The 23,829-nt window shown below is 40.4% G+C and overlaps 1 protein-coding gene across 3 annotated transcripts in view; it reads right to left on the reverse strand.

The window, feature by feature from the left end:
• Positions 1 to 23,829, reverse strand: part of cacna1ia (calcium voltage-gated channel subunit alpha1 Ia) — a 174,154-nt gene that overhangs the window by 40,714 nt on the left and 109,611 nt on the right. For all 3 annotated transcript variants that reach the window (XM_086076594.1, XM_086076756.1, XM_086076677.1), the window contains exons 7-17: positions 19,292 to 19,640; positions 19,116 to 19,208; positions 12,662 to 12,986; positions 11,665 to 12,068; positions 5,822 to 5,973; positions 5,453 to 5,638; positions 3,909 to 4,026; positions 3,673 to 3,828; positions 2,979 to 3,069; positions 2,191 to 2,345; positions 861 to 1,589 (exon numbers count right to left, since the gene is read on the reverse strand). In XM_086076594.1, coding sequence (XP_085932720.1) covers positions 861 to 1,589; positions 2,191 to 2,345; positions 2,979 to 3,069; positions 3,673 to 3,828; positions 3,909 to 4,026; positions 5,453 to 5,638; positions 5,822 to 5,973; positions 11,665 to 12,068; positions 12,662 to 12,986; positions 19,116 to 19,208; positions 19,292 to 19,640 — 2,758 coding nt within the window. The remainder of the gene's footprint in view (positions 1 to 860; positions 1,590 to 2,190; positions 2,346 to 2,978; positions 3,070 to 3,672; positions 3,829 to 3,908; positions 4,027 to 5,452; positions 5,639 to 5,821; positions 5,974 to 11,664; positions 12,069 to 12,661; positions 12,987 to 19,115; positions 19,209 to 19,291; positions 19,641 to 23,829) is intronic.

The following is a 23,829-nucleotide window of genomic DNA, read 5'->3' on the forward strand; positions in this document are numbered from 1 at the left end:
CAGCTACACCTAATTGCTAACAGGAGAGTTTTTGTCATACCAGAACCAGAACTTTACTGTTTCGGTGTCTAGGAATCATGGGAAATGTAGTTCTACTATCTTTTAAAATCTTTTTGGATAGCATATCGTCTAACTGTATTTTTGTATTTTCTAAGTCAGTCCATATTTGGTTATTTGGGTTTATTGCGTATTCATCCGTCAGATGTTTAATTTTATCTTCCAGGTCTTTTTCAAATTTTTGATCCTGTTACTTTTTCGAAAATGAATATGATATAATTTTACCTCTAATTACCGCTTTCCCAGCTTCCCAGAAAAGAGATGGAGATAAGTCTGGAGAGTCATTCATTTCCAAAAAGTCTGCCCACTCTCTTCTTATAATTTTGTCAAACTCTGCGTCATTTAGCAATGAGATGTTAAAACGCCATGTTGGGGGTGGTTTAAAGATAAAATCAATTTGTAGGGTGAGGGAAATGCATTATGCAGGGTAGTTCTACTATCTTAACGCTTGCTAAGCTTTTCTGACAGCATATTTCTAATGTTAGACTGGCGCGAGGTAAACTGCTCAACCAGCAAAAAAGGTTGGATAAAGGTGAGTACATTGACTTTTTTAGCGCTGTTGAACTGTCAACCATGATAGCATTTAACATTAGCTAAAGCAGTATGATAACCACTGGTCACCAGATTGACTAGCGATTAAATTTGTTGTAAATGTATTGTATATGTGATTTTCAGTAAAATGTTAGTGTCTTGCTTTTAATTGTAATAATCTGGTTACCCTAGACTAAACACATAATCTGATATCTATGTGTATAGTAATCTGAAATTTGACAGAAATTTACTGGTTGAAAAGAGAAACTTACATAGTCAAGCTCATCATCCATGTCCTCCTGGCCCTTACTACGTGTGTTCACCTGAGGAAAGACTTCCGATATCAGCCTTTGGTGGTTTGTCCTACTAGCCTGCTCAGTCTGGTGTTTAGGAGTTGCATGAAGAAGCTGCGCCAAAGGAGTTTTGCCATTACAGTCTTGGTACACTCCTCCTCCGACGCTCAGACTCTCAAAGCCAGCGCCGCCACCGATGACCATCCCTCCAGGGAAGCTCTTCCTCTGGTGAGCGTGCAGTGCTGCGGGCGACACAGGACGGTGTGCCAACGGAGGAGGATGTGGGGCTCCCGGGACCTGTAGCAATTGGGGAAGCTCTAGAGACAGAGCCCGACGGTCCCTCCTGGGTACAAAATGTCCCTGGAGAATTGGATGGCGAAGATGAAGTGTGTGTGAAGCAACAGCGGGAGGCGAGAGAAGGCTTTCCTCCTCATCTGGGTGTATGCTGTGGAGGTGGCGGAGTGGGGATGAGGAGGCACGGGGACCTCGAATCCGAAGGCTTCCTCCAACGACCCCCCCTAAAGCCCCTAAGCCATATCCATAGAAAGGCCTGGCCGAGGTGGAGGTGAAGGCTGGACTCGCCGAAGGAGAGGAAGAGGAGCAGGGGCGGCCTCCGATCAGGCTGTTCCAACTGGAGCGACGAGCCCATGGGGCCTGATGCTGCCGGTGCAGCGGGCGACCCCAGTTGTGATAACCGCGACCTGAATACTGAGAAACAAAGAGACGTTCCTGAGACTTTGGATTACTAAAACAAGAACACAAACTGATCCAATGGGTACTCTTGTCTCTTCCTTTGCATGTTTGTATTGGCACAAGCGCCACCTTTGAAGGAAATCAGCTCCACTAGGAAAGCTTTCTACAAGATTTTGGAGCTGGTTCGGAGAAAAGCTTTGTGCGTTAGAGACCACTGGTGATTGACAAGAGGACCTGGTTCACAATTACTATTTTAGTTCATCTATGTAAATGCTTGAAATGTTCTCGAAAATAGAAGGATTAACTAAAAAGTTTTACCCGCCTCCCATTGGATGAAGTAACTAACAGTGACTCAATACTTTGATCCACATGGTGCATTTTTAATCAACTAAATGCCCTTTTTGCTTGATCAAATAGTTGCTTTTGCAAATTAAAAAGCCACAATAAAACCGATGATTTGCTACTGGAGTCTTTCATAGAGTCGCAAACACTCAGACGATCTGCAGAAATATAAATTCAGTAAAGATATACCACAATATCAAATAAATATGCTGTACGTCATATATCAATCCGCTGTCGCAAAAGATGAATGCCTCTGCGGGTCTTGTTCACTTACTGCGGCCCTCTGCTCCAGGTTGGCCCTCCCGAGAGAAATGACGCTGTTCTTCCTCGACCCGAGAGCAAAGCTCAGCCTCTCTCCAGGAAATAGGCTGGCAGGCAGTGGGCCCAAGTCCAAGTGTCCATTCGGGGTTAGCGTGCAGATCTTTGGGTCTGTGTGAAAAGGCCAAGTGGAAAGGCTATTATGTATGAATAAACGAAAGACCACGTGGAAACATAGATTAGACATGTTTCTTCTCCTTTTTACTTCGACATTACTGCAGATAGGTGAGCCCAATTTAAACTTCATTACTTTCAAGAATACATTTCCTCAAGTGACATAATGGCCAGTTAAGAGAGACACAGGACGTTTTAATCCAAGTTGAATCACCTCGAAAGAGCCAGAGACAAGCTCGTAATGGTGATACCCTGCCAGCAGGTTGTCCAATCTTTAAATAGTAAATGCTTTAATGCGCCGCTACATGCTAATTTATTGAGTGTGATGCTTTGGACTTTGCCAAGAGGGAGAAAAGAGAAGAGTCGTGAATAGAAATGTCAATTGTGCTCTGTAGACAAGAAAAAGATGCTAGTTACGGTGAGAAAATTTAGTCAGAACAAAACATAAGTGTGTGTTCAAAATGTGTTGGCACATTTGTGAGTTGTATTTTTCTAAAGGGTAAGAGCAGTATGTACATACAGTACCTGCAACAATGACAACTATTGGTTGTGGTAACGATTATTAATACCTGTGTCATGGTTAGAAATACTGTAATGTCAAAAACAACAACCTCTGGTGACATTTACTACCTGAGAGATGCAGAGAGTCCTTCTGCTTCTCATTGTCCTCAAAATTACAGGAAGACCTGTCATCATCCGAGTAAGAGCGGTTTGCATCTCCCTGTATAAGGGCAGCAGCAGAGTGAGATTAATATGTACAATGTTGTAATCACAAGCAAGCAATTACGTATTATTGTTAGACTTGTCCTTTGCTTATTTAATTTGCTGGCTCAGTTTTGCAAATGGTTAATGGTAAACGGTACTTCATTTATATGGCAGTTTTCCACCTACAAGGCCCTCAAAGCGCTTTACATTCGACTATTCAGTAACCTAGTGATGACGCAGCATCAGGAGAAACTGGGGGTTCAGTATCTTGCTCAAGGATACTTCGACGTGGCCACAATGGCATGGGATCATACCCACAACCTCTGGGTTACGAGACAACCCCTCTATCACTGAGTCACGCCACCCCCAAATGATCTTACTTCTAATTTACTGGAGGGAATTGTAAATGTATACAGAATTTTTGTACAATAAAAAAAATCATATTAGGTTTTATCCCTCTGAATTTCTGAGATATCAGTAAATGCAGTATTCAGAGTGCCCATTTTACAAATTATTTGTGAAATGCTATAGCTTTGAGTTGTGTGTTTCAAACCTATACATATTAGGAATCACTGGTTTGGGAAGCCTTTTGTGAAAAGAGACTGTAGTGAAGTCTTACCTCAGCTTGAAAACCTTCCACCAAGATGGCCACCAATAAATTGAAGAGCACGTAGTTTCCAAACGTCATCAGTGCTACAAAGTAGAGAGCGGCACACGGTGAGGTGGAAGCCATGCCGTTGTATAACACCATGTTCCAGTCCTCCTGAGTCAGAATCTACAAGCCAGTACACACACTGTGAATAATACACATTTTTTTCCAACGAGGTTATTTCAATAGGTGTTAAACATCTGTACCTGAAAGACAGTGACGATAGCCCAGAGGAGGGAATCAAAGTTCTTCCTGTCAGGCACAGTGTCTCCTGCATCTGTCTTCAAACTGAACTTGCAGCCAAAGATATGCATCCCCAGGATACTGCAACACAAGAAACAGTTTAGAAAGCTAAATATCAAAATTCTCTCGCTGGTCTATCATCCATCTGTTTGCTAGCTTCACAATGTAGTCTACGTGTATATAGCTCTTTTTAAAGTGGAGGTCAACCTTAAACATTTCTTGACAATAATATGTTATATGTGACCTCACTAGTCTAAACATGCCATTCTGGTTAATATTACATTTGTAGAATATGAGTTAAGAAGCAAAATCCAGCCGTTTTTATCCATCTTTGGGGGCGGCCATTTTCCCACTTGCTGTTGACTGAAGATGACATCAATGTTGCTCAGGGCTCAGGCAACGACCAATCACAGCTTAGCTGTTTTCTGAAACTGAGCTGCTTAACTCATATTCCACTTACACAATATTAACCAGAATACCATATTTAGACTAGTGAGGCTGCAGAGAACATATTATTGTATAAAAAAGAAAAGAAAATGGGTTGACTTGCCCTTTAAAAACTCTGTAAACGTTTAACTTTTCCTGACGTGTCTCTATTTTGTGGATTTGTCCGCCGACCGAGAGGGGTTAGATCGCAAGCTAGCTGCTAGCGAGCGCCTATTCTCGTGCTATGGAAAGCCCAGCGACAACCTGGTGTGATATTTATTCCAGGCGCCAAGAGAGAAGAGATTACTTCTTTGATTTTGGAGACTCATTTTATATACTTGGCCATTTTTTTATCATTCAAATTTGACAGTGTTGTTAGCACTCTTCTCTGTGGAGTATCACATTTACAAGACATATTTATTTTCACTTTACAGGGACTTTAAGTAGTGTGCATTATTGCTCATTAAAAGCCCATATTCTTTAGTTTATGTTATGTTCCCCATGGGTGCCATTCAAGTAAAAACTGAGTGGAACGCTGATATCTGACAGCAGGGCTAATCATAAAAGCATTAAAGTTTTGTGCAATGTGCTATCATAGATTTGCAAGTTAAGCTACTGTAAAGATTTATTTAGATGATCGACTAGTTTCATGGTGAAGTGGTCAGCAATGTAGACTTCTGTGTGCACATAGTGGTGATTTCTCTATGCGGCATCTTTTGACTCACTGTTGTCTTTTGGTTTAAGTGCCAAAATGTCTTTCAAATGTTATAGCAGTTTAGTTCTTTACAGTCTGCAAATTATCAAGCACCTAATCATAACTTTTATAGTCAAAGGAAAGTAAGTGGAGCCAAAGAGGGAATTGCTGAGACATACAGGACTTTGGGAAATTACGATTTGGCACTTTAATCATTAAAAACACAGGACCTTAATCTTGTATTCCCTCAGATGATGTTTTATCGTACAATGCAATTCATTGCTGGTATGAAAGCCTCTTAAACAAGGCCCATATTACAATATAAAGATCTATGTACCGTATTAAACATCAAATCACAAACAAATATTAGACACGGCCTCTTGATACCTGAAGATGAAGATGAAGAGCATGAGCAGCATACAGAAAGTTGCCACGTTGTCCATCGTCTTCATCAGAACCACCAACTGACGCCTCAGGGCCGGCATGAACCTGACCAGCTTGATGACCCGCAGCAGTCTGAAGGTCCTCAGCACTGACAGCCCGCCATCCGCCTGACCGATAATCTCACACACACTGCAGAGCGTTCATTTGGTTGGACGCAAGAAAGTACAAGATGAGAAATAGTCAAACTTTTCTACAAATAGATTAAGTGCAATAAAAGTTATGTTAGACGTTTTAAACACTTATAAACATACTCGTAAAAGTTTGCCATTGAAGTGATTATAAACAATGACAAAATAAAAATCTCCTTCAGACCTGATGATGACGATAATGCCATCAAAGATGTTATAGGGGTTCCTCAGGTAATCAAAGAAGCCGAAGGCTGTCAGTTTGAGGATCATCTCCAAGGTGAACATGCTGGTAAAAACAATGTTGCAGATCTCCAGCACGTTGGTTAGCTCCTCTGGCTGGGGAAAGGAAACACAACAAATCACTAAAGAGAAACAGGAAGGCGGAGCTGTAGATGAGAGGGTTAGATGATGCCAAATTCCAAACACTTGATTAATCGACTTTGAGCACTAATTGTATTTTGAGAAGTGTTCAACGTGTTGACCGATCAGTTCAACCCTACTTCTTGTATAGGTTCTTGCATGATTGTGAAGGTGTACCTCATATTGAAGCCAATAAAAATAACAAATAGTTATGTATTAGTGGTTTGTCTGAGGGCAGATCACATCAAGAGAGAAAAAAGAGGAATTTCTGTATTGGAAAACCGCAAAGCACCACATCCATGATCATTTTCAATTCTGTTTGCTGTAGGATGTGTACACACTTACTTGGTTGAATCAGTGAATGTGTGTTGTGTATGACATGGATCACAAACGTCCTCTGATACCGCCGACTTCCAGTTTCCAAGTCAGCAGTCAAAACAGCCGGCAAGCTGAGACAAAGTTGGCGGACCATGGCAGAGGAAAAGTACACTCACACACCTCCATCCGCCCCTTTAATCCGCTTTTTCTCCCAATCTATCTTCATCCCCTCTAGCTCTGTAACTCTCCTTTTCCTTCTTTTTTTTCCAAAGTCTCATTATCAAGGAGACCCATCTCTTCTAAATCAATATTCTCCTGTCGATCACAGAGGGGGAGAAGGGTGGTAGAAGTAACCAAGGCGAGAGGAGAGGAAAGAAAAACTGGTGGAAACAAATCAGTCTAAAAGCAACAAGCTCAATGGCGGCAATGATGTTGCTAAGATAAAAAATAAAAAAAAGTCTAGCGAGACTACTGAACACCACAGACGTTGATCCATTTATCTGAAAACTGTTTGATAACACATCTGGAATGTTCCAAGCTCCATAAACATGCACTCTATCCAAATACAACACACTGCCAAAGTGGTGTTCCCCCGCTGGTTTGTGACTGCAGTGTTTTGGCTAATGGCATATTGGATTTTGCATCCAGGAGGAAAAGCCAGAAAAATGCTCCATTGTAATAAAACACAAGCTCACGTTTGCCATTATCCGAACTGATTTTTTGCTTTGTTCACTTTAAAAATGTGATTTTTCTTCTCACAACTTTATTCGATTTCAAAGTGAACAAAGATTCAATTCTAATGACCAAGCATGATGAAACTGTCTATGAGCAATTTGGTGCAGATACAAAATTGGTATGTTCAGCCTTGGTGGAGATTTGTGACCTCCTCAGAGCGAGTCAGGTGTGACCGATACCTTAAAACAGGGCTGTCGTACTGTTCCGGACTCCAGAAAATTGTTTTTGTTGTTCATCTGCAATCTGCACACATGTTACATGTCATCTAAGAAGAGTGTTGAGCATAATGTATTTTTTTTCTAATTTTGTGGTCATGAAAATAGTATTTTTCTTGATGAAGGTTTATTCTTGATCTCATCTGGACATAGACTTAGACTTTGTGGACTCAGACCCAATAAAGGTGGGCTTGACGACAGCCCTGCCTTAAAGGGATTACGTCACGGAATTTTAAGCCCTTCCACAGTTAACTATAGGCATATAATGATTAAATCTTACCTTTGACGCCATGGCGTTGAATTAAAAAAAAGAAAATAAATATTAGGTATTTTGCCGGGTATTTTTCTAATGCGGAAGTAAAACACCCGGTTCAGTAAAACCCCCTGTGGTTGCTGCTGGGAAAAAAATAAGACCCAGGGTCATGAACCAAAGACCTGTTGCTTGCAGGGCAAGCGCACCAACCAACCAAGTGTCAGTCAGAAGCCTTTCTGCGATTTTAAGATGGCCAATTGTCATTGCACTTTGGCATTGCAAATGTGAAGGATTAATTGGATTACTTTGAATTCATTTGGACAGAATGTTTACTGATAAAGGCTACTTTTGTCACTATCTCATGGAGGTCTCAGAGAAAGTGGCCGTGCGCTTAGTCAGCAGAGGCGGTGCGTGGGTTGGGCCGCACCTCATGATGTCAAAAAGTTCCAACAACTCGTTTTCTCAGGTTGGGAGCTTGGCGAGCAGAATGACCTAGAATTTCTCATAGTGGGGCGAATGGAGGAAAACACCACTTTGGTGATGTATTTGGTGAGGAATTCATGTTGCTGTCACTTTAAAATGAGGCTGGTGTCGGCATCAATACCGACACCTATTTTCCGTACTCGCCCGTCCCCACTTGTATGATTGGCGACATCCCATGATTCAAACCACCAAATGGGCAAGGAAAAAGTCAATATCTCATTTTGGGTGGGGGGTAAAAGAAAACTTGAGAAGAGACCAAAGATGAAGGCCTAAACATACTTGAAAACACATAAAATGTTGCACTCACGTCAGGCCTAGCATTAAAAAAAAAAACAATTACAAAAACTTACGTTAGAGTTTTATTGGACCATTTTCAAAAATTTCTAATTCCGATGTGCCAGTATCCCAACGTGCCAATGCCCGTAAGTGGCCCTTCGTCTGTGAAAATGAGATTTATTGACAAACCCTCTACCACACAGTTTAACAACCATTTCTTCTGCTCAGCTTTTCCTGCTCATTATCTGTCAATCGTCTTCAATCTCTTCTTCATAGCCTTACATCCAGTCTATTAGAAGTCATCTTTTATTTCCTCTTCAGTGTTCTCACTGAATGGTGCTTGAATATCAATGATAAAGCAGGGTAGGAACTTCAAAGTCTAATGTGCCAGACTATCTTCTACAGAGATGCCTTTATGGGTTAATATACTGTCGTAAACACATGCATCTAATAAGATTCTGTATATTTGATACAATACAATAATGTAAAGATAATAATCGTACAATTTGAAAGATACTGTCATGAGGTATTCAATTCACATTTTTTACTGCAGTTGTGCTGCTGGTGTGTAAAACGGAATTGCATCAACTGCACATACCGTATTTTGCCCCGCTCACAGCAAAATACAGGTCACCAGAAAGCACAGTTAGAAATATCTGACACGGTGACAATCAAAACTGAACATTAATACCTCAGCCAAGTACAAAAGCAAGCAGTCTTTTTTTGGTCATTTCCACACAAACACAAGCAATTTAAACGTTGAAAACTTTTGGAGAACTTTACAAAAATCATTTTCAGCGTTTGTGGGATATTTGACAGTTTTTCATTAAAAATGCCTGACGTTTCAACTTTAAAGGAACGCAACGTTATTAACCGATTTAATTTCATGCATCGACAGATGTACATGCTAATTAGCAACATGCACAGGTGTCTTAATGTCAAGCTTAATGGCGGAGAGATGTGGTAGTGGTGGCGGTAGTAGAAATAGGTTGGCCACTTCCATAAGGTAAAAAAGGAGGACATATTTCAAAAAATTAATAAGTGTTCCCTCGCTATAACGCAATTCACTTTTCACGGCCTCGTTGATTTTTTTGGGTGCAATTTTGCATGCATTTTTTTCTTTTACAGTAATGTGCCTATTTTATAAAATTTATGAAGGTTTGAAAATGTTGAATGTTTAAACAAGAGAGAAATGTGATAAAATGTAAATGCCTCAATGAGAAAAGTGTATAAACTGTGTGGTGAGGGTTTTTAGAGCCTTAAAACATTTATAATAAATGTAAAACAAAAGTACTTCGCAGATTTCATTTATTGCGAGTATTTGTTGGAACCTAACCCCAGCGGAAAACGAGGGACCACTATATATCAGACTCGTGTATTTTCATCAACAATAAAGTTTTCCATGGTTTATAGACCATGATTGTGTAACTAAATGGTAACAAATATCAATAAAAAGCCAAACTTTTTGACAAATTATTTCGTTTACAGTACAATGTTTTTAACCACGGCTCATTTTCTTTAAAAAGCAGACAAACCAGCATCCAGCTCATCACTGAAAAGTAGGACTGTTCGGCCTAAATTCGGACGTCTGGCCACCCTAGAAGGAGGAGGTCTGGTTTAGTGGGCTCTGTATACTGCTTTTAAACATACTTAGACCAACTTAAGCTAATGTAGATCTACTTTCTTTGTATAGGAATCAAGGCCTCCGAATGTGCACATATACTGACAAGTATTCAAAATATTGTGCCTGTGTACATGCAGGCTTAGATTTGATTACTTGTTGGTTTGTTTATTTGTTAGCTAGCAGGGTGATACAAAACTGAATTCTCTGAAGCTTTATGGAAGGCTGGGACATGTGCTGGGCAAACAAGTAGAAATATATTTGGTTGAAGATACAAATAAAAGAATAAAGTCGCTTATTTTAATTCACTTTTTTTCTGTTACATTCCACTTGCATTGGGGCCAAATTGGGCAATGCCCAACCTCATTTAGCAGATGGCACATATTTCCATTAAAAAGGTTTGAGGGCCTTGGTGAAAGTTTGTAGTCTATTAGGATCCATTATTTTTGTGAAGGCATTTTGCATAAACTTACAAAGAAGTCACTTATGTTGCCAACGGACACTTCCAAACGTCTCTTGTGAGAGGGCCCAATCAAATATTCCATTTAAATGTGGTACACTCCTGATATCAATGTTCATCTTGAGCAGCTTTTCGGTGGAAATGAGCACATCTGTTTTAGAGCTCCTTTTTTAAATGAGGTTGGACCTTGCCGCTGCAGAACACACAAACAATGGTATCAGTGCTTGTTGTTAGAAGGAGGGAGGCTCAAAGGAGACAAACGCATCTGTGAGAGTGTGCATGCAAATGCATGTGCTTGCACATATGCCTGTTTTGAAATGCGCACGCACAAACTCGCGGGAAATCGAGATGAAAAATGCTGCGTAACCGGCGTCTGTCTCGTTCTTCCCACCACCTCCCCTACCCTCAGCCTTCGTTTATTTTTAGAGTCTTCAGAGACAGGAGAAAGCAACTATTCCGTACACTGTCAAAGAGTGTGTGGGTGGACGGGAAAGAGAGGCAGAAAGAGGGGAGACGTAAAGAGTCAGAGAGAAGCCAAGACACTTGGGGTAAAGCAGGAAGGAAGGACGGGAGGAAGAAAAAATTGCTAGGAAGGCAGGAAGCAAAGCGGGCAAAGCAGCATGCGAAGGGATTCTTGGAGAAAATAATTAGAAAAGGTAGCAGGGGGAGGAGGCGAGAAATACAAAAAGAGGGCAAAATCTATTTACCCACACACAAATTTCAAGTGAATGTTCTTCTACACGGGTGCAAGCGATGCATCACGTGTCTCCCGTGTCTGCATGTGCTTTCTTGGCAGTTTTCTCCCTCACGTGCCGTCACGCACCTGACTTGTCTGGGTCTGATGTTAAAAGCCAGCCTATTTGTTGCCAGGCTAAATGTTTACACCTCTGTCAGGAAGCGTCCTGGCAGCGAAACTTCCCTCCCACACTATCGCACACAAACACGCAGATCAGACACACACACGGTCAAGTGGATGGTCTATTGGCAGAGCTTCATCAGCAAAGACACTAGCGCCGCCGCTGAAACTGAGGTGATTTGTAGGAGTTAGGAAGACTAATTGAGACTGAAGTTCTTTCAAAAACACATTAATCAGCAAATTGCTGGTTTGTGTCATCTTTTTCTAGCTTAATAGGTGAAACTCAAATGGAACGTAATCCCCACAAAGTCATAAAATGTTTGGAAAACAAAAACATACCAAAGACTGGCTTTCACATATTGAAATCAGCTGGGACTTATTAATGTTAATAAAGTTATTTTTTGTCATAAAAGCAGTGTAGTATCCATGCTTGAAAAGAAAATGTCTTACCTGATTGTGATGTTCGATGCCCATACTGATGGTGTTGATGAGAATGGCGATCATAATGCCCCTGCTGAAGTACTTGCTCTCCACGATACCCCACAGTTTTCTTCTGATTTCATCCCACACGTCCTTACAGAGTCCAAAACAGCTCCTTTTCTTTTTCTTTTCCTTTTTGCCTTCAATAGCATCTCCCTTCTTGTCTAAGTGGTTCTCTTCCTTGTCCGTCTCCTTCACGGCATCCCCCTCGTCGTCATCTCCACTGGCGGCGTTTCCCGCAGTCCTCGGGCGCTCTTCCAGTGCTAAGGCACACAAAGGACAGTCCTGTGGATTCTGAGGCACGGCCAGGCTGATGGAGTTTTCGAGAGGCTGGAACTCATGGTCTTGCTTGCTTTGGTGTGGACACTGGGATACTGTAGAGATATGAACAAATTAAGTAAGCAACAGGGAATGCAAAATAGCTCATGGCTAGAGGATATATGGCTGGTAAACGAGTCATTTACAGTCACTCTTATTGTGACTAATATTGTCAAGGTGAGTGAGGGCTGTGTTGATTGTGTCTTCTGCTGTCTTGTTTGTCCTATAAACAAACTGATGGGGATCAAGGTCATTGTAAAGGACGTCCTTGATGTGAGACAGGATGAGTCTCCCCAGACATTTCGTGATTGTGGATTTTTAAGCAACTGGGTCATAGTCATTCAAGTAGCGTTGGCACTTAACACTTAAGTTTAGATCGACTTTCAGCCACAATTGCTTGGCGGAGCGAGCCTTGCGCTTGTATGGAAATCAGGATCCGCCGAAATTAGTGACCCGCGACAGATGCGCTGTCTATGAAAATAGCGCTTTTAGTGTGGTGTATTGTTGTGGTCATCTCAAACTTTAATAATGTGATTGTGAGCACCCAAAAAACTTTCTGAAGGCTATACAAAGGTTTTTGGAGGGCCCTTTAATAGTAACACAATTTTATGTCACTTTGAGTTCAGTGAGCCGATGAAATCTTACTCACGTTTGGGATGCCTCGAGTGATGCCTCTCTCCATTCTGATTGACTCCACCCCGCCTGTTGCCTCTGCCTCCACCAGCAGGCGGGGGCTTGCCCCTCAGCGTGTAGTAGAGAGCCGCCGATCTCCTCTTGGCCTTGCGGAGGACATGGCAGACCAGCTGGAAGATTTCCTCGTAGCAATCGCCTGGCTCCGCCATGCTGGCTAGTGTGGACGAGGAAAGGCACTGTGCCCTCTGCTCCTGCATCAGCTGGTGCTCCCGCTGCTTGGTCTCTGAGAATTGAGTGGCGATGACCACTAGGCAAAGGTTGATCATGAAGAAGGAACCAATCTGCATGGACAACCGCAAGAAATAAAAAAGTTACTTACTTTTAACACAGTGGAGTAATCCCAATGCAACATTTGGGGAGTCTGACAGTTACTCTGGCCAAACAAAGTGCTTGGTGCGAAAATAAAGACTGACTTGTTTTCACACACTCACTGATTCTTATGAAGTACGTCAATCCGCCTGTAGAAATGTTAGCACACGTGCTAAAGGTCTTAGAGGGCCAACTTCCTACCAGCGAGGCTGATTGAAGCAGACAGTCTGAGCCAATACATGCCCAAAGCATACAGCTCTGAGTTGGTTGGTCTTTCATTTCACCTTTAACACGCTTAACAATGTACTCACTACCCAAAAAAAAAAAAAAAACTTTCTTAGAGTATTTGTTCCTTTATTCTTTCCTAACCAATGCGTCACAGTTCAGTCACTTTTACCATGGATCATCTTTCTTCTACATACTGAGTGCAGTCACACACGTGCAAGCCTTAGAGTTTTGTTGTAATGTCTGTCAGAGACGATTCCAGACGATTCAGAGGTTTAGGGAAGCTATAACAACGTTTGGGGGTGCTTGGGTGGTACAAAGAGTGGGGGGTTAGGAGTTTGGGGGCACTTCCCGCTCCAAAAATTGCATGGGAAGTCAGTGAGTAAACCAAATCTAATAAAAGTTATGCAAAGGAGAAAATGACTTAAAATATGATACAACAGCTCCTCAACATATACGCATTGACAGTATGCAAATTTCTGGAGTAAACCAGATTCCCACAGTTTACAGTGAGAATTAACAAAAAATTGACCTTGGATTGGTTTTTGACATTGTCTTTTAAATGAAACACACAACATAAAATATATTAACAGACATTAACTTTGAGAGAGAATGTTTGTTTTTTGGCTACATATTGCTCGTACTATTATATAAAAAAAACATACACATCAAAAAAGAAATGCGCTTGAATCTACTAAATAATAATAATGCATGTACAAGTCTGTGTATGGGTGAAGTGTAGGCACATCATTTAAACATTAACAAAACAAATTGACTTTAACACTGTTTGTCTCTGCCTTTTTACATCTTGTCTTTAATACAAATAACTTCAAAATTTAGCTTTTGTTTGCTGAAAACAATCTTATTATGGTTATGATTTACTCTATGAGGCTACTTTGAAGAGCAAAAAAGCAGACTAGTAATGAAAATAATGAGTTGGTGTTCAGTGGCGTGCACAGAGATTTTGGGGGGTAAAAAAGGGCACTTTTGTGCACAAGGAATATACCTTACTGACAATTCCGAGATGACGTCACAAGTCAAGATGGCCGTCAATTTGGTGGACGTGCTCATTGAAAAGCGACTTTGGATTGTTGTCATTTGATTTGTGAGGATTATTTTGATTTCGAAATGTGATGAGATCAGATGTCGTTTGTATGATAGTCACAGAAAAAAGCATTACAATCTGCCGTTTGTTTTCACCGTATAAAGGAAGCATTTGCATTGTGTTGCATTGGGGACATATCAGAAATGCCCGGATGTTCGGAAATGTCAACAGAAGTTTTTAAATATTCATTACACACACATAATAATAATTAATTATACTCCACAGCTAGTTTGAATAACAGCCTATTAAGGCAACATGACTGCAAGACTTGTAGCATAGAAGTAACTTACAGTTATGGTTTATACTAAATAATAGCTAATAATTTAGTTTAAAAAGTTTCATGCCTGCTGATTTAGTACAAACTACTTTAAAAAGATGTTTCAATACAATTAACCTTAAGGAGCAAATCAATGTTATAATGGGATATTTAAAAAGTGAAGTAGACCAATTGTAACCAAACAGACCAATGGCATAAGAATGAATAAGACTGACTGTTGTCATTACAAGAAGGCAAAAGGGTCTTTTTCACAAGCAATTGACAATTCCAAACATCCGGGCATTTCTGATATTTCCACAATGCAACTCAATGGAAATGCTTTGATCACCAATGACGTATTGGATTGTTTTTGCCTGTGACTACTAGCATAATACAAACCAGACACAAACAGTTCATCACATTTTGAAGTCAAAATAATCCCCACAAATCAAATTACAATGATCCAAAGTCCAATGCTTTTCAATGCACGGATCACAGAGAGCTTCCTTTCACCGTTATTAGTCTTACTATGTTGTGGTTATCACATGATCTATTATTGAATTAGCATTAAGCATTTTAAACTAGGTGGTTAATATCGGCTAATTTATGCTCAGTTGTTTGTGCTGTATGAGACATGCTACTTCACAACAAAATGATTATAGGTAGGGAATAGAGGGGAAACAAACAATATAATTTCACTGGATTCATAACACAGTTACATGGCTGGGGTGGAGCAGCAGGGGAAGGAGAAGCGTGTGTGTGTCTGTCCTACACCGCGACCGTGGGTAATTAGCGTTTATGTGACAAAGGAAGCGAGCGAGCGGACGCATATTGTTTTTTTTTCCCACACGCGATTAATCATGCAGCTTTTCTGAAAGATTGTGCCAACATTGACCTGTCCTCAGTAAAGTGTTTATTTAAAAAAAACAAAAAAAAAACACGAACTTTCCAAAGGGCACTTTTTTTTAAGAGATTGCAGAGGGGCAAGGGTGTGAGCACCACTTGGGGTCTACCTGTGCATGCCAGTGTTGGTGTTGAGTGAAAAAAAAAACTTTTAACATATCCTGGTGTAAGTAAGGAACACTTGATTTCACTCCACTAGACAGACATAACCCATGAATGATCTGAGGAGGACGACACGCTCCGCTTGTCTGCGCTTGCTTGTAAGCAAAAGCAGAGATGGGAGGGGTCGAGTTGGATGAAACCATTTTCAGTCAAATGTGGGTGTACTGTATTTTTGTTGTTTAAATATTACTTTTAAACTCTATGGTTTATATATATTATAGCCATAGGTTTCTATCTTGTTAAAAATAACACACAGTATACACACAAATATATCTCTCATATACATACTCTAAAATTTTGAAGCACCCCCAAAAATGGGCTAAAGTTTTTTTTTTTTAATTGTTAAATTTTTATTATTATTATTTCAAAGTCCATAGCTCCCCTTTTAGAAGCACAAATTGGCTCTTGTTTTTCTTCACCTCCCTCCTTCCTCATGTTTTCTTGTTTTTCATCTAAGAAATATGGCGAGCTAATTAGCAAACCGCCGCTTCCCGTTGTGTCTCCCTCTGTTGGGCAATATTATTTATTGTGTTTCTCAGGCGGGTTGTGACTGTGAAGACAAAATCCTTGTGTGTTTTACATACTTAAGTCTGATTCTGCTTCAAATGTAACATAAAATACTCACTGAAGTAGATGTTCAAATGGTGCGTACTGTTACAGTGACATTGACATTTAAAAAAAAAAATCAAATACAGTACACTTGTTACGTACTGTTCTATTTTAAAGTACAACACATTTTTAGGAGACTGGTATTTAGTGTATTCCTTCCCATTCTTTGGAATGGTTCTAAGCTACTCTTCAGGCTATTCAAATGTAGCTATTCATATGGCAATTTTGAATGTGGTGTAAGGGGAATTCTCAACAAATACAGCGTTTTATACTTTTGTGTGTTTTGTGATTGTATCATGTAAAAAGACTAACGGATACACATACACTGTATGCCCTTTATAGCAATAAAAACTATGCGTTGGATTGTACAGTAGTATATTCACATAAAAAAAAAAGATTAAACAACTTGTAACAAAAAAAGATGTAGGAGAAGGTAAAAGAGAAATAACAAGAGGACTACGAAGGAAAAACACTTTGAAGGGAGGTTTTTGTATGTGTGTGTGTGTGTGTGTGCGCGTGCGTGCGCACAGCACGGGAGGCAAAACACATCTGTGGCCTGTGGGTCAAACAGTTCTGCAGGTGTGTGGGGCTTTGATTCCCCTCCAGCTATGTGTGTGTGTGTGTGTGATGTGCATTTGATCAGATCATAGGCAGCTTTTCGCATAATTAGAGAGGGCAATCCAGTATCAGCATTCAGAGGGTCACTGTATTATGCATGCTCGAACGCACACACAAACACAAAAACAGACGCACAGGCAGACAAATTAAGATGGCAGGCTTTGTTTGCAGCTGATTGTTTTTGCGCTTTCGTGCAGCTGCTGTCACATGCATTTATGTCTTCACTTCTCCACACATATACACACTTTGTAATAACTGCCACCTTGTCAGCAGGTCTGAATGACTTGGAGCCATTTACTCTTTAAACTGATGGAAAGACTGACACTTGGCTGCACACATGACTTAGTAGATAAAGAGACAGACAGACACGAATGATGATCCATTTGATACTCTAGAGGTACATTTTTGGGTCTTCGATCTGGGGATCCTTGCAAGGAAGGCCAAAAGGCAAACGCATTTGTATCAACGGATCATTTAGCTGACAGGGAATTGTGTGTTTATCTTGCTTTGACATGCTGCGAAAGTCATTGTGTGTGCTATATTGAACAGGAAACAAATACTGATAGCCTGTTCCCCAGGGTTGACCTGAAACAATGTTTGTGAATATCATTCGACTAATATTCATCCTATTTCAACACAAGTTTGTTGTAGAGCCACTCACATTAGTACATCTAAATTACAAAGAGACAATGAGGCATACACGGCACTCCACCATGCTAGAAATCAGGCGATACCACACGGATTGTCGAGTATTTTTCCAATATTTGCATGTGGATCTGCAGTCCTCCCAAGATATAACATTACACGACTTCATCACAGTATTTTGTGAGCAAAACAAAGTTGGCCAGTGTTTTAACTCGGCACTTCAAAAATATCCCTTGAACATTCAGATACTTCTCAACGTGCAAAGAATGTATTGTCAGCGTTCCTGTGTGTTTGGCAATGCATACGTTTTCCATCCTTCAAAAAGCTGCTCAACACATCACCAAGCGCACGTCCTCTTGCCGAGACTCACACAGCTCTGTGAATTACGAGGGAAGCGCACATGCGTTGTTCAAGCCGCCCGCTTCCCGCTGTAAACATAATGCTAACCTGATGCTAGTGCACCCTAAAGCGTTGTACAACCTCAGCTCTTGAGTTAAGAAAAACAATGAAAACGCTATCCTGACCTGGCACAGCACAGGCATATATAATAACCTGGACTGCTAATGCCGTGTTCTCGCTGGAGCGAGAAATGAAGTCGCCGGCGGGCATCTTGCGTTGCCACTTGATTAGCTCACCTAAGTTGAATACACTGATTTTTCAGTGACGTTTTCACATTATTTTATGTCTGTACGCCGATGCCACAGTGTCTGGCATATGGTTATGAGAAACACTCTAAATGCGCATTTCATCGGTAAGAGTATGAATATACATTTTCTCTCATTAGATATATGTGTTTGACCCTTTAAGACCACAGGCGGAAAAGCACAGACTGCTCGAAATTAGAGCTTTCACTCATGAATATTTTTAGAATTCATTATTCCCTTAACCAATCAAATAATTTATATACAAATTGATTTTGCAATAAAGCTTATTGCAAAGCCATTTAATGTTTTTGTTTTTTAGCATTTACTGTTGTATGTTTGGTATTGTTTTAATGTTCAAACAAAATTAGCGATTTCTTGTCTAGTCTAGACTACTCGCCGTAGCTCGGCTGTAGCAACGCATTCACTTCTTAGGCATTGATCAATATAAAGGGCTCCTATTGGTAATTTTGAACACTACTTTGTGGTACACTTTTGAGGTTGCTTCAGGATCAACTACATGCAAATTGCAGGTTTTTCATGCTATGGATGTGAAAATAATAAAGCAATTTATTTTCATAGCAGATTAACCTGGCTATTGTCCCCCCCCCCCCCCCCCCTTAAACTGATTAGGATTCAGTTACTGTTTTGGTCCATAACATGTCAGAAAATGAACAAAAACATGGCTCACTGTTTTCCAGAGCAAATGTTTGCAAATGTCTTATTTGGATTAAACAGAAAATATAATTAGCTTGCTTTCACGTTGGACTACTGTGATCAGAAAATATTTTATGTTGAGAAGACATTTTTAAGTTAAAGTGAAATCTGTATGGATACACGCGACGTAAACGTTATTGAGATGGAAAACATGATAGTTAGTACACACTTTACGTCACAATGGTGGCATCAGCATACATGAAAAAAAAACATTACTTACAATGATGAGTAAGATGAAATAGATGAAGTTGTAGAAGGAGTGGGCATCCATTACATAATACATTATCTCTACCCAGCCTTCCAGAGTGATAACCTATAAAGAAACAATATAATGGGGTAACATGATCAGTGTAATTAAACAGCGTTTAAAGTACAGTCGATATGCAAAAAAAATACCTGAAAAATGACAATCCAAGCATAGACGATGTTGTCAAAGTTGATTGCACCTTTATGGGGGTTTGCGCTCCCTGTGTGGCAACGGGTGTAATACTGGTGCCAGTTGATGCACAGTCCCATGGCGTCACCGGCGCCGCTGCCGTTCACCATCGGCTCGGGAATGAGACCCAGAGCTTGTCTGTGTAGCGCGTCCTCCTTGTCCAGGCAGCATGTCTGGCCTCCTTGTCGCCTCGCGGGGACGTCGGAACATGACATGATGCCGTTGTCAGATGCCAGCGAGCAGATGAAGGGGCGCTCATCATCCTCCTCGGGTCGGTAGTACGGAGGCGGCGGGGTCATTCCTGAAGAGCTGAGATAGGAAAACAAGGGAAGCACTTCAGCATATTTCAACGTTAATTTGAGGTATTAATCAGTCATTCACTCGTTTTGTTGTGTTATATCTTGGGAATTCGCTCTGTAAATAAAGCACTATTGGCTAGAAAATGTGGATTTGTGTGAGGGTCATAAAGAGAGAGAAGCAGGAAACAGCCTGACCTAGCAGTGAACTTACAAACTAGGTCTGAAGCTAATGAAGCAAAGCAAAGGCATGCTGACAAGTGTGGAATGCAGGTGGGGGATCATGTGTTGGGTCAGTACATGACAAAAGGAGTCGCCTGAAGAGGAGTCAGCTCGAGAGTACTTGAAGACCTGCAATTTATTTTTTAACATTTGAACCAGCTCTAACAGAGCTTCCCTTAAAATGACTATTAGTGACTTCACATGAAATATAATTGTAATTGGCCTTGCAATGCGATCATTGTCAGTCAGTGAATCATTCAGCAGCTTAACATGCTATGCAATGTACCATACGTTGACATGTAAGCTAGAGAAAACAAAACAAACAAACAATTGAAACAAAACTCACACAACATCACACGAACCAGTCAGCTTGGGCTTTAGGAGCTTTGCTGAAATATGATAAATTCAACAACACTGGGGGGAAAAAGCCCATCCCTCATTTGCTAACACTGGTTAAATGCTAGCACAAAGGAGAACAAAGTTCTGAATTAACAACACTTCTGCTTGAGAGGTAAGTTCCTCACCTATTTTCAATTGGATAATTGACTGTACATTTTTTTATTTTTTATTATATTACAAAAAAGTCCATCAACATAGCAGCTGCAGCTGCGGCTAACATCACCTTGTTTGCAGTGCTAATGCTAGCTTAGTATTGCTAATGCTTCTTCTGTATTTTGTTGAAGGTGGACGGCATTCTCTATGACTTTTTTATCACAACTACACAATTTCTCAAGCGCATGCTCTTATGAAAGGTCACGTTTGAGAATCACACTTTTGTATCTAAAAACAACAACAACAACAAATATACTAAACAAAATGTTTTGTGGTCTAAAATGTGACTTAGTTGTGGATGACCAGTTGTGAGCTCATGCACTCTGTTTGGTCATGTTAGCTTGGCTGTCTGAACTAATTATGCAAGATGTGTTTCACTGAATGGGATCCTTAAAGCAAATATAGAACAATACAATAATAATTTTATTTCTGTCAGAAACTATTCTGATGCTGGTGTGGTTCCACTGCACCAGAGGACCTCATTTGACCGGGGTTGTAACAGGGAGATAATCCTACATCACCCTTTGAGATCAAATGTGGGATTCTAATAAGCGACAAGAGATTACTGCCTAAAGAAGCTTGGGAATGTGTAATGGAAACTGAATGCGCTGCAATCTTCACATTTTCTTGCACTCTTCTGCCATAGCACACACACTTAGTTTGATTTATTGAGAGATGTTCTGGTACAGAAATAGCCATGCAACACAAGATTCTTTTTTTTTTGCTAAGCTAATACACCAAATGACAAGCACAAAATTGTAGTTGTTTTTTTAAGCAGCAGACAACAGATTGTTTAATCATGTAAACTAAGTCATGTGGAAAGTGAATATGATACTATGTAAGCGCGTGTGCCCGAGCATGAAATCAGCGGAAAAGTAGATTATACTCTCATCCATTGACAACCTCTTAAGCAGCCAGGCAGTGAGTGTCTTTAGCTGCTCTTGCATTATAACTTGAAAAACATGAATTGGACTGATTGCCAACACCCAAAGCAGTACACTATATTACCTGTGCTATCTCCCATAAGTGTCCCTTTAATTGGGCACATATTAAAATATCTATCGCTCACACTGCGTCCGCCTCAGGTTTATGCCCAATAACATGCTCACTTCAAGGAAGGAGGATATTTCCAACCACTTCTGTGCAACTTTGATGGTGAGCAAAGTCCTCATATTGAGAAAAAATTATATAATATAATATAAACAATGTTAACTGGCCTCGCCTAATTATGGAGTTTCAATATCGGGTTTGTTTTCGACCCAATATACGCAAATAAAAAAAAATCTCAGGACTAATAGTGATGCTGTACTGCTGTCACATGATCAAACAATAGAAGTAGGTAAATTAAATTTTTATATTAAAGATTTTATGCTATGCCTTCTTGAATTAAAAAAAAAGTCAAGATATAATTCCATGATAAGCTGTTTTTAGAAATGAAAAATAAAATAACTATTATTCAGTGGAGCATACTAAACTGTAAAGCCCTTGTAATGAGAATATACAGATTTGTTTCTAATACATAATACATGTTGGAATATAATTGTTGAAAAAAGACACGGTATTGAAGCAACTACAGTGGACCCCAGCATACTTGCAGTTCAGCACCTATTGTTATGATTTGTGTCTATCATGCTTAGGTTTGTTGTTTTGGCTTTGTGTCCTGTCTTGCTTGTTAGGTTTTGTCCTGTTCCCTTGTCGTCCAATCATCTCCCCCAGCCACTTGTGTCTTGTCCAGGTGTCTCTCGTTGTCTCGTCAGTTGGCTTTAGTTTGGTATTTAGTTTCCTGGTTTCATTCAGTCTTTATTGGATCATTGTCGCTGTCACCGCTCTTGTGTTTTGTTGTTACTCTGATTTTTGGTCTTTTCAGAATTTTGTTGGTTTTGTTTATTTAGAGTTTTTGTTAAATAAATTGTTTTCAGTGTTACATGCATCCCTGCATTTGGGTCCTTCACCCAATCGTGACACCTATCACACATTTTTTTCTCCATTATTTTTGAAAATATTATTTAAATAAAGTATTTTTTAGGGATGTTCAATGCCACTTTTTTCAGATCAACACCATTATGAGTACTCAACTATTGATTAGTCACTGATACCAATACCAAGCACCAATGCTAGTAGTACTTTTGATCAATTAAAAAAAAAACCTCAATATACAATTTCCCCTGAAAATTGCATGAAATAAACAGCAATTTTCTCGTTCCTGATCATAAAACGACCACAAGAGTACCGATAGCTTGGAGTCCACTGTGTCACCATTTCAGCTGTTATTTTTCCACTGAGGTTAAAACGACCCTGCTTGACACATTCTGAGTTTGACATGTGTCCCCTTTCAAAATATATGTCTCCTTTAAATTTAAAGGAGAACTCCAGTTCAATAGTTGAGGCACAAAGTAGCTAAGTAGCATATTACAAAAAAATTTATTGTCCTGGTTAAACAAATTTAGTATCTTGATTATAAAATGCAGGCGACACAAAAGCCTTGGTGTTGGTCTTCGATTGCTTGTGTATTTCAGACATGTCTGTGAAGTAAACGGCGAAACTGAGGTCTGATGGTTCTGGAGAAAGACAAGACAAGGGCCTGCATCACATTTCCATGGTCAGCTTTCAGTTGTTTCTATCCTTCCTCCTGGCTCCCTTTTCTCATTTGTGTGTGTGTTTGAAGGGATGCTGGCTGAAGGCAAACAGCGTGCACACGCACCAGCAATTCTCCGCGCTATGAATAGGTGCCCATGGGTGTGCACGCCTACATGAGCGGCAATGCATTTGCTGCATTGGCAGCTGCGGTATGCGCCAATTTCAAGCGTGCCGCTTGCATCACAACTGTAGCGGAACCATTTGTTAACAACAGCCTGTGGCCGTGCGGTTCTTACCAATCAATGATGCTCTCGTGAAAACAATGCTCTGTGCTTGCCGCACAGAAGGGCGCACATTATGCGTACGACTTGCTGCTCTCCACCCTCAATGTGCCGCATAGCGATTGTGCTAATGAGACTGGGACTAAGAGAACAAAAGAAAAACAGAGAAGCCTCTGTCAAAGTACGAGAGAATGAATGAAGGCTGTGCCCCCCCCCCCCCCAACCTCCCCACCGATGAGGCTGCATTGCGCAGCGTGGCCGTGACAAAAGTCTGGCATCACACTGAGAACACACCTGCTGGTGGAAAGCAAGATGCAGAGAGGGATCAAGGAGTAGCAGCTGTCAAATTTAGTCAAATATGAAGGAAGGATCATCATCCAAAGTTGATTTGAGGACATATTGTGCACTCACCCGAGACTTCATTTAGTCATGAAGTCATTTAGAGATCTAAGGGGATCCATCAAGAAAGCTGTTAAAAGTTTGGATAAAAATGCTTAGCTAAGTAGGTATAGATGAAAACTAATTAGTGGCAAGTTTTGCTATCAAGTGGCACAATTCAAATACATAAAG

This window comes from Leptonotus elevatus, chromosome 1 (genome assembly GCF_054856555.1).
Source record: "Leptonotus elevatus isolate MCC_2025b chromosome 1, RoL_Lele_1.0, whole genome shotgun sequence".
Classification (NCBI taxonomy): domain Eukaryota; kingdom Metazoa; phylum Chordata; class Actinopteri; order Syngnathiformes; family Syngnathidae; genus Leptonotus; species Leptonotus elevatus.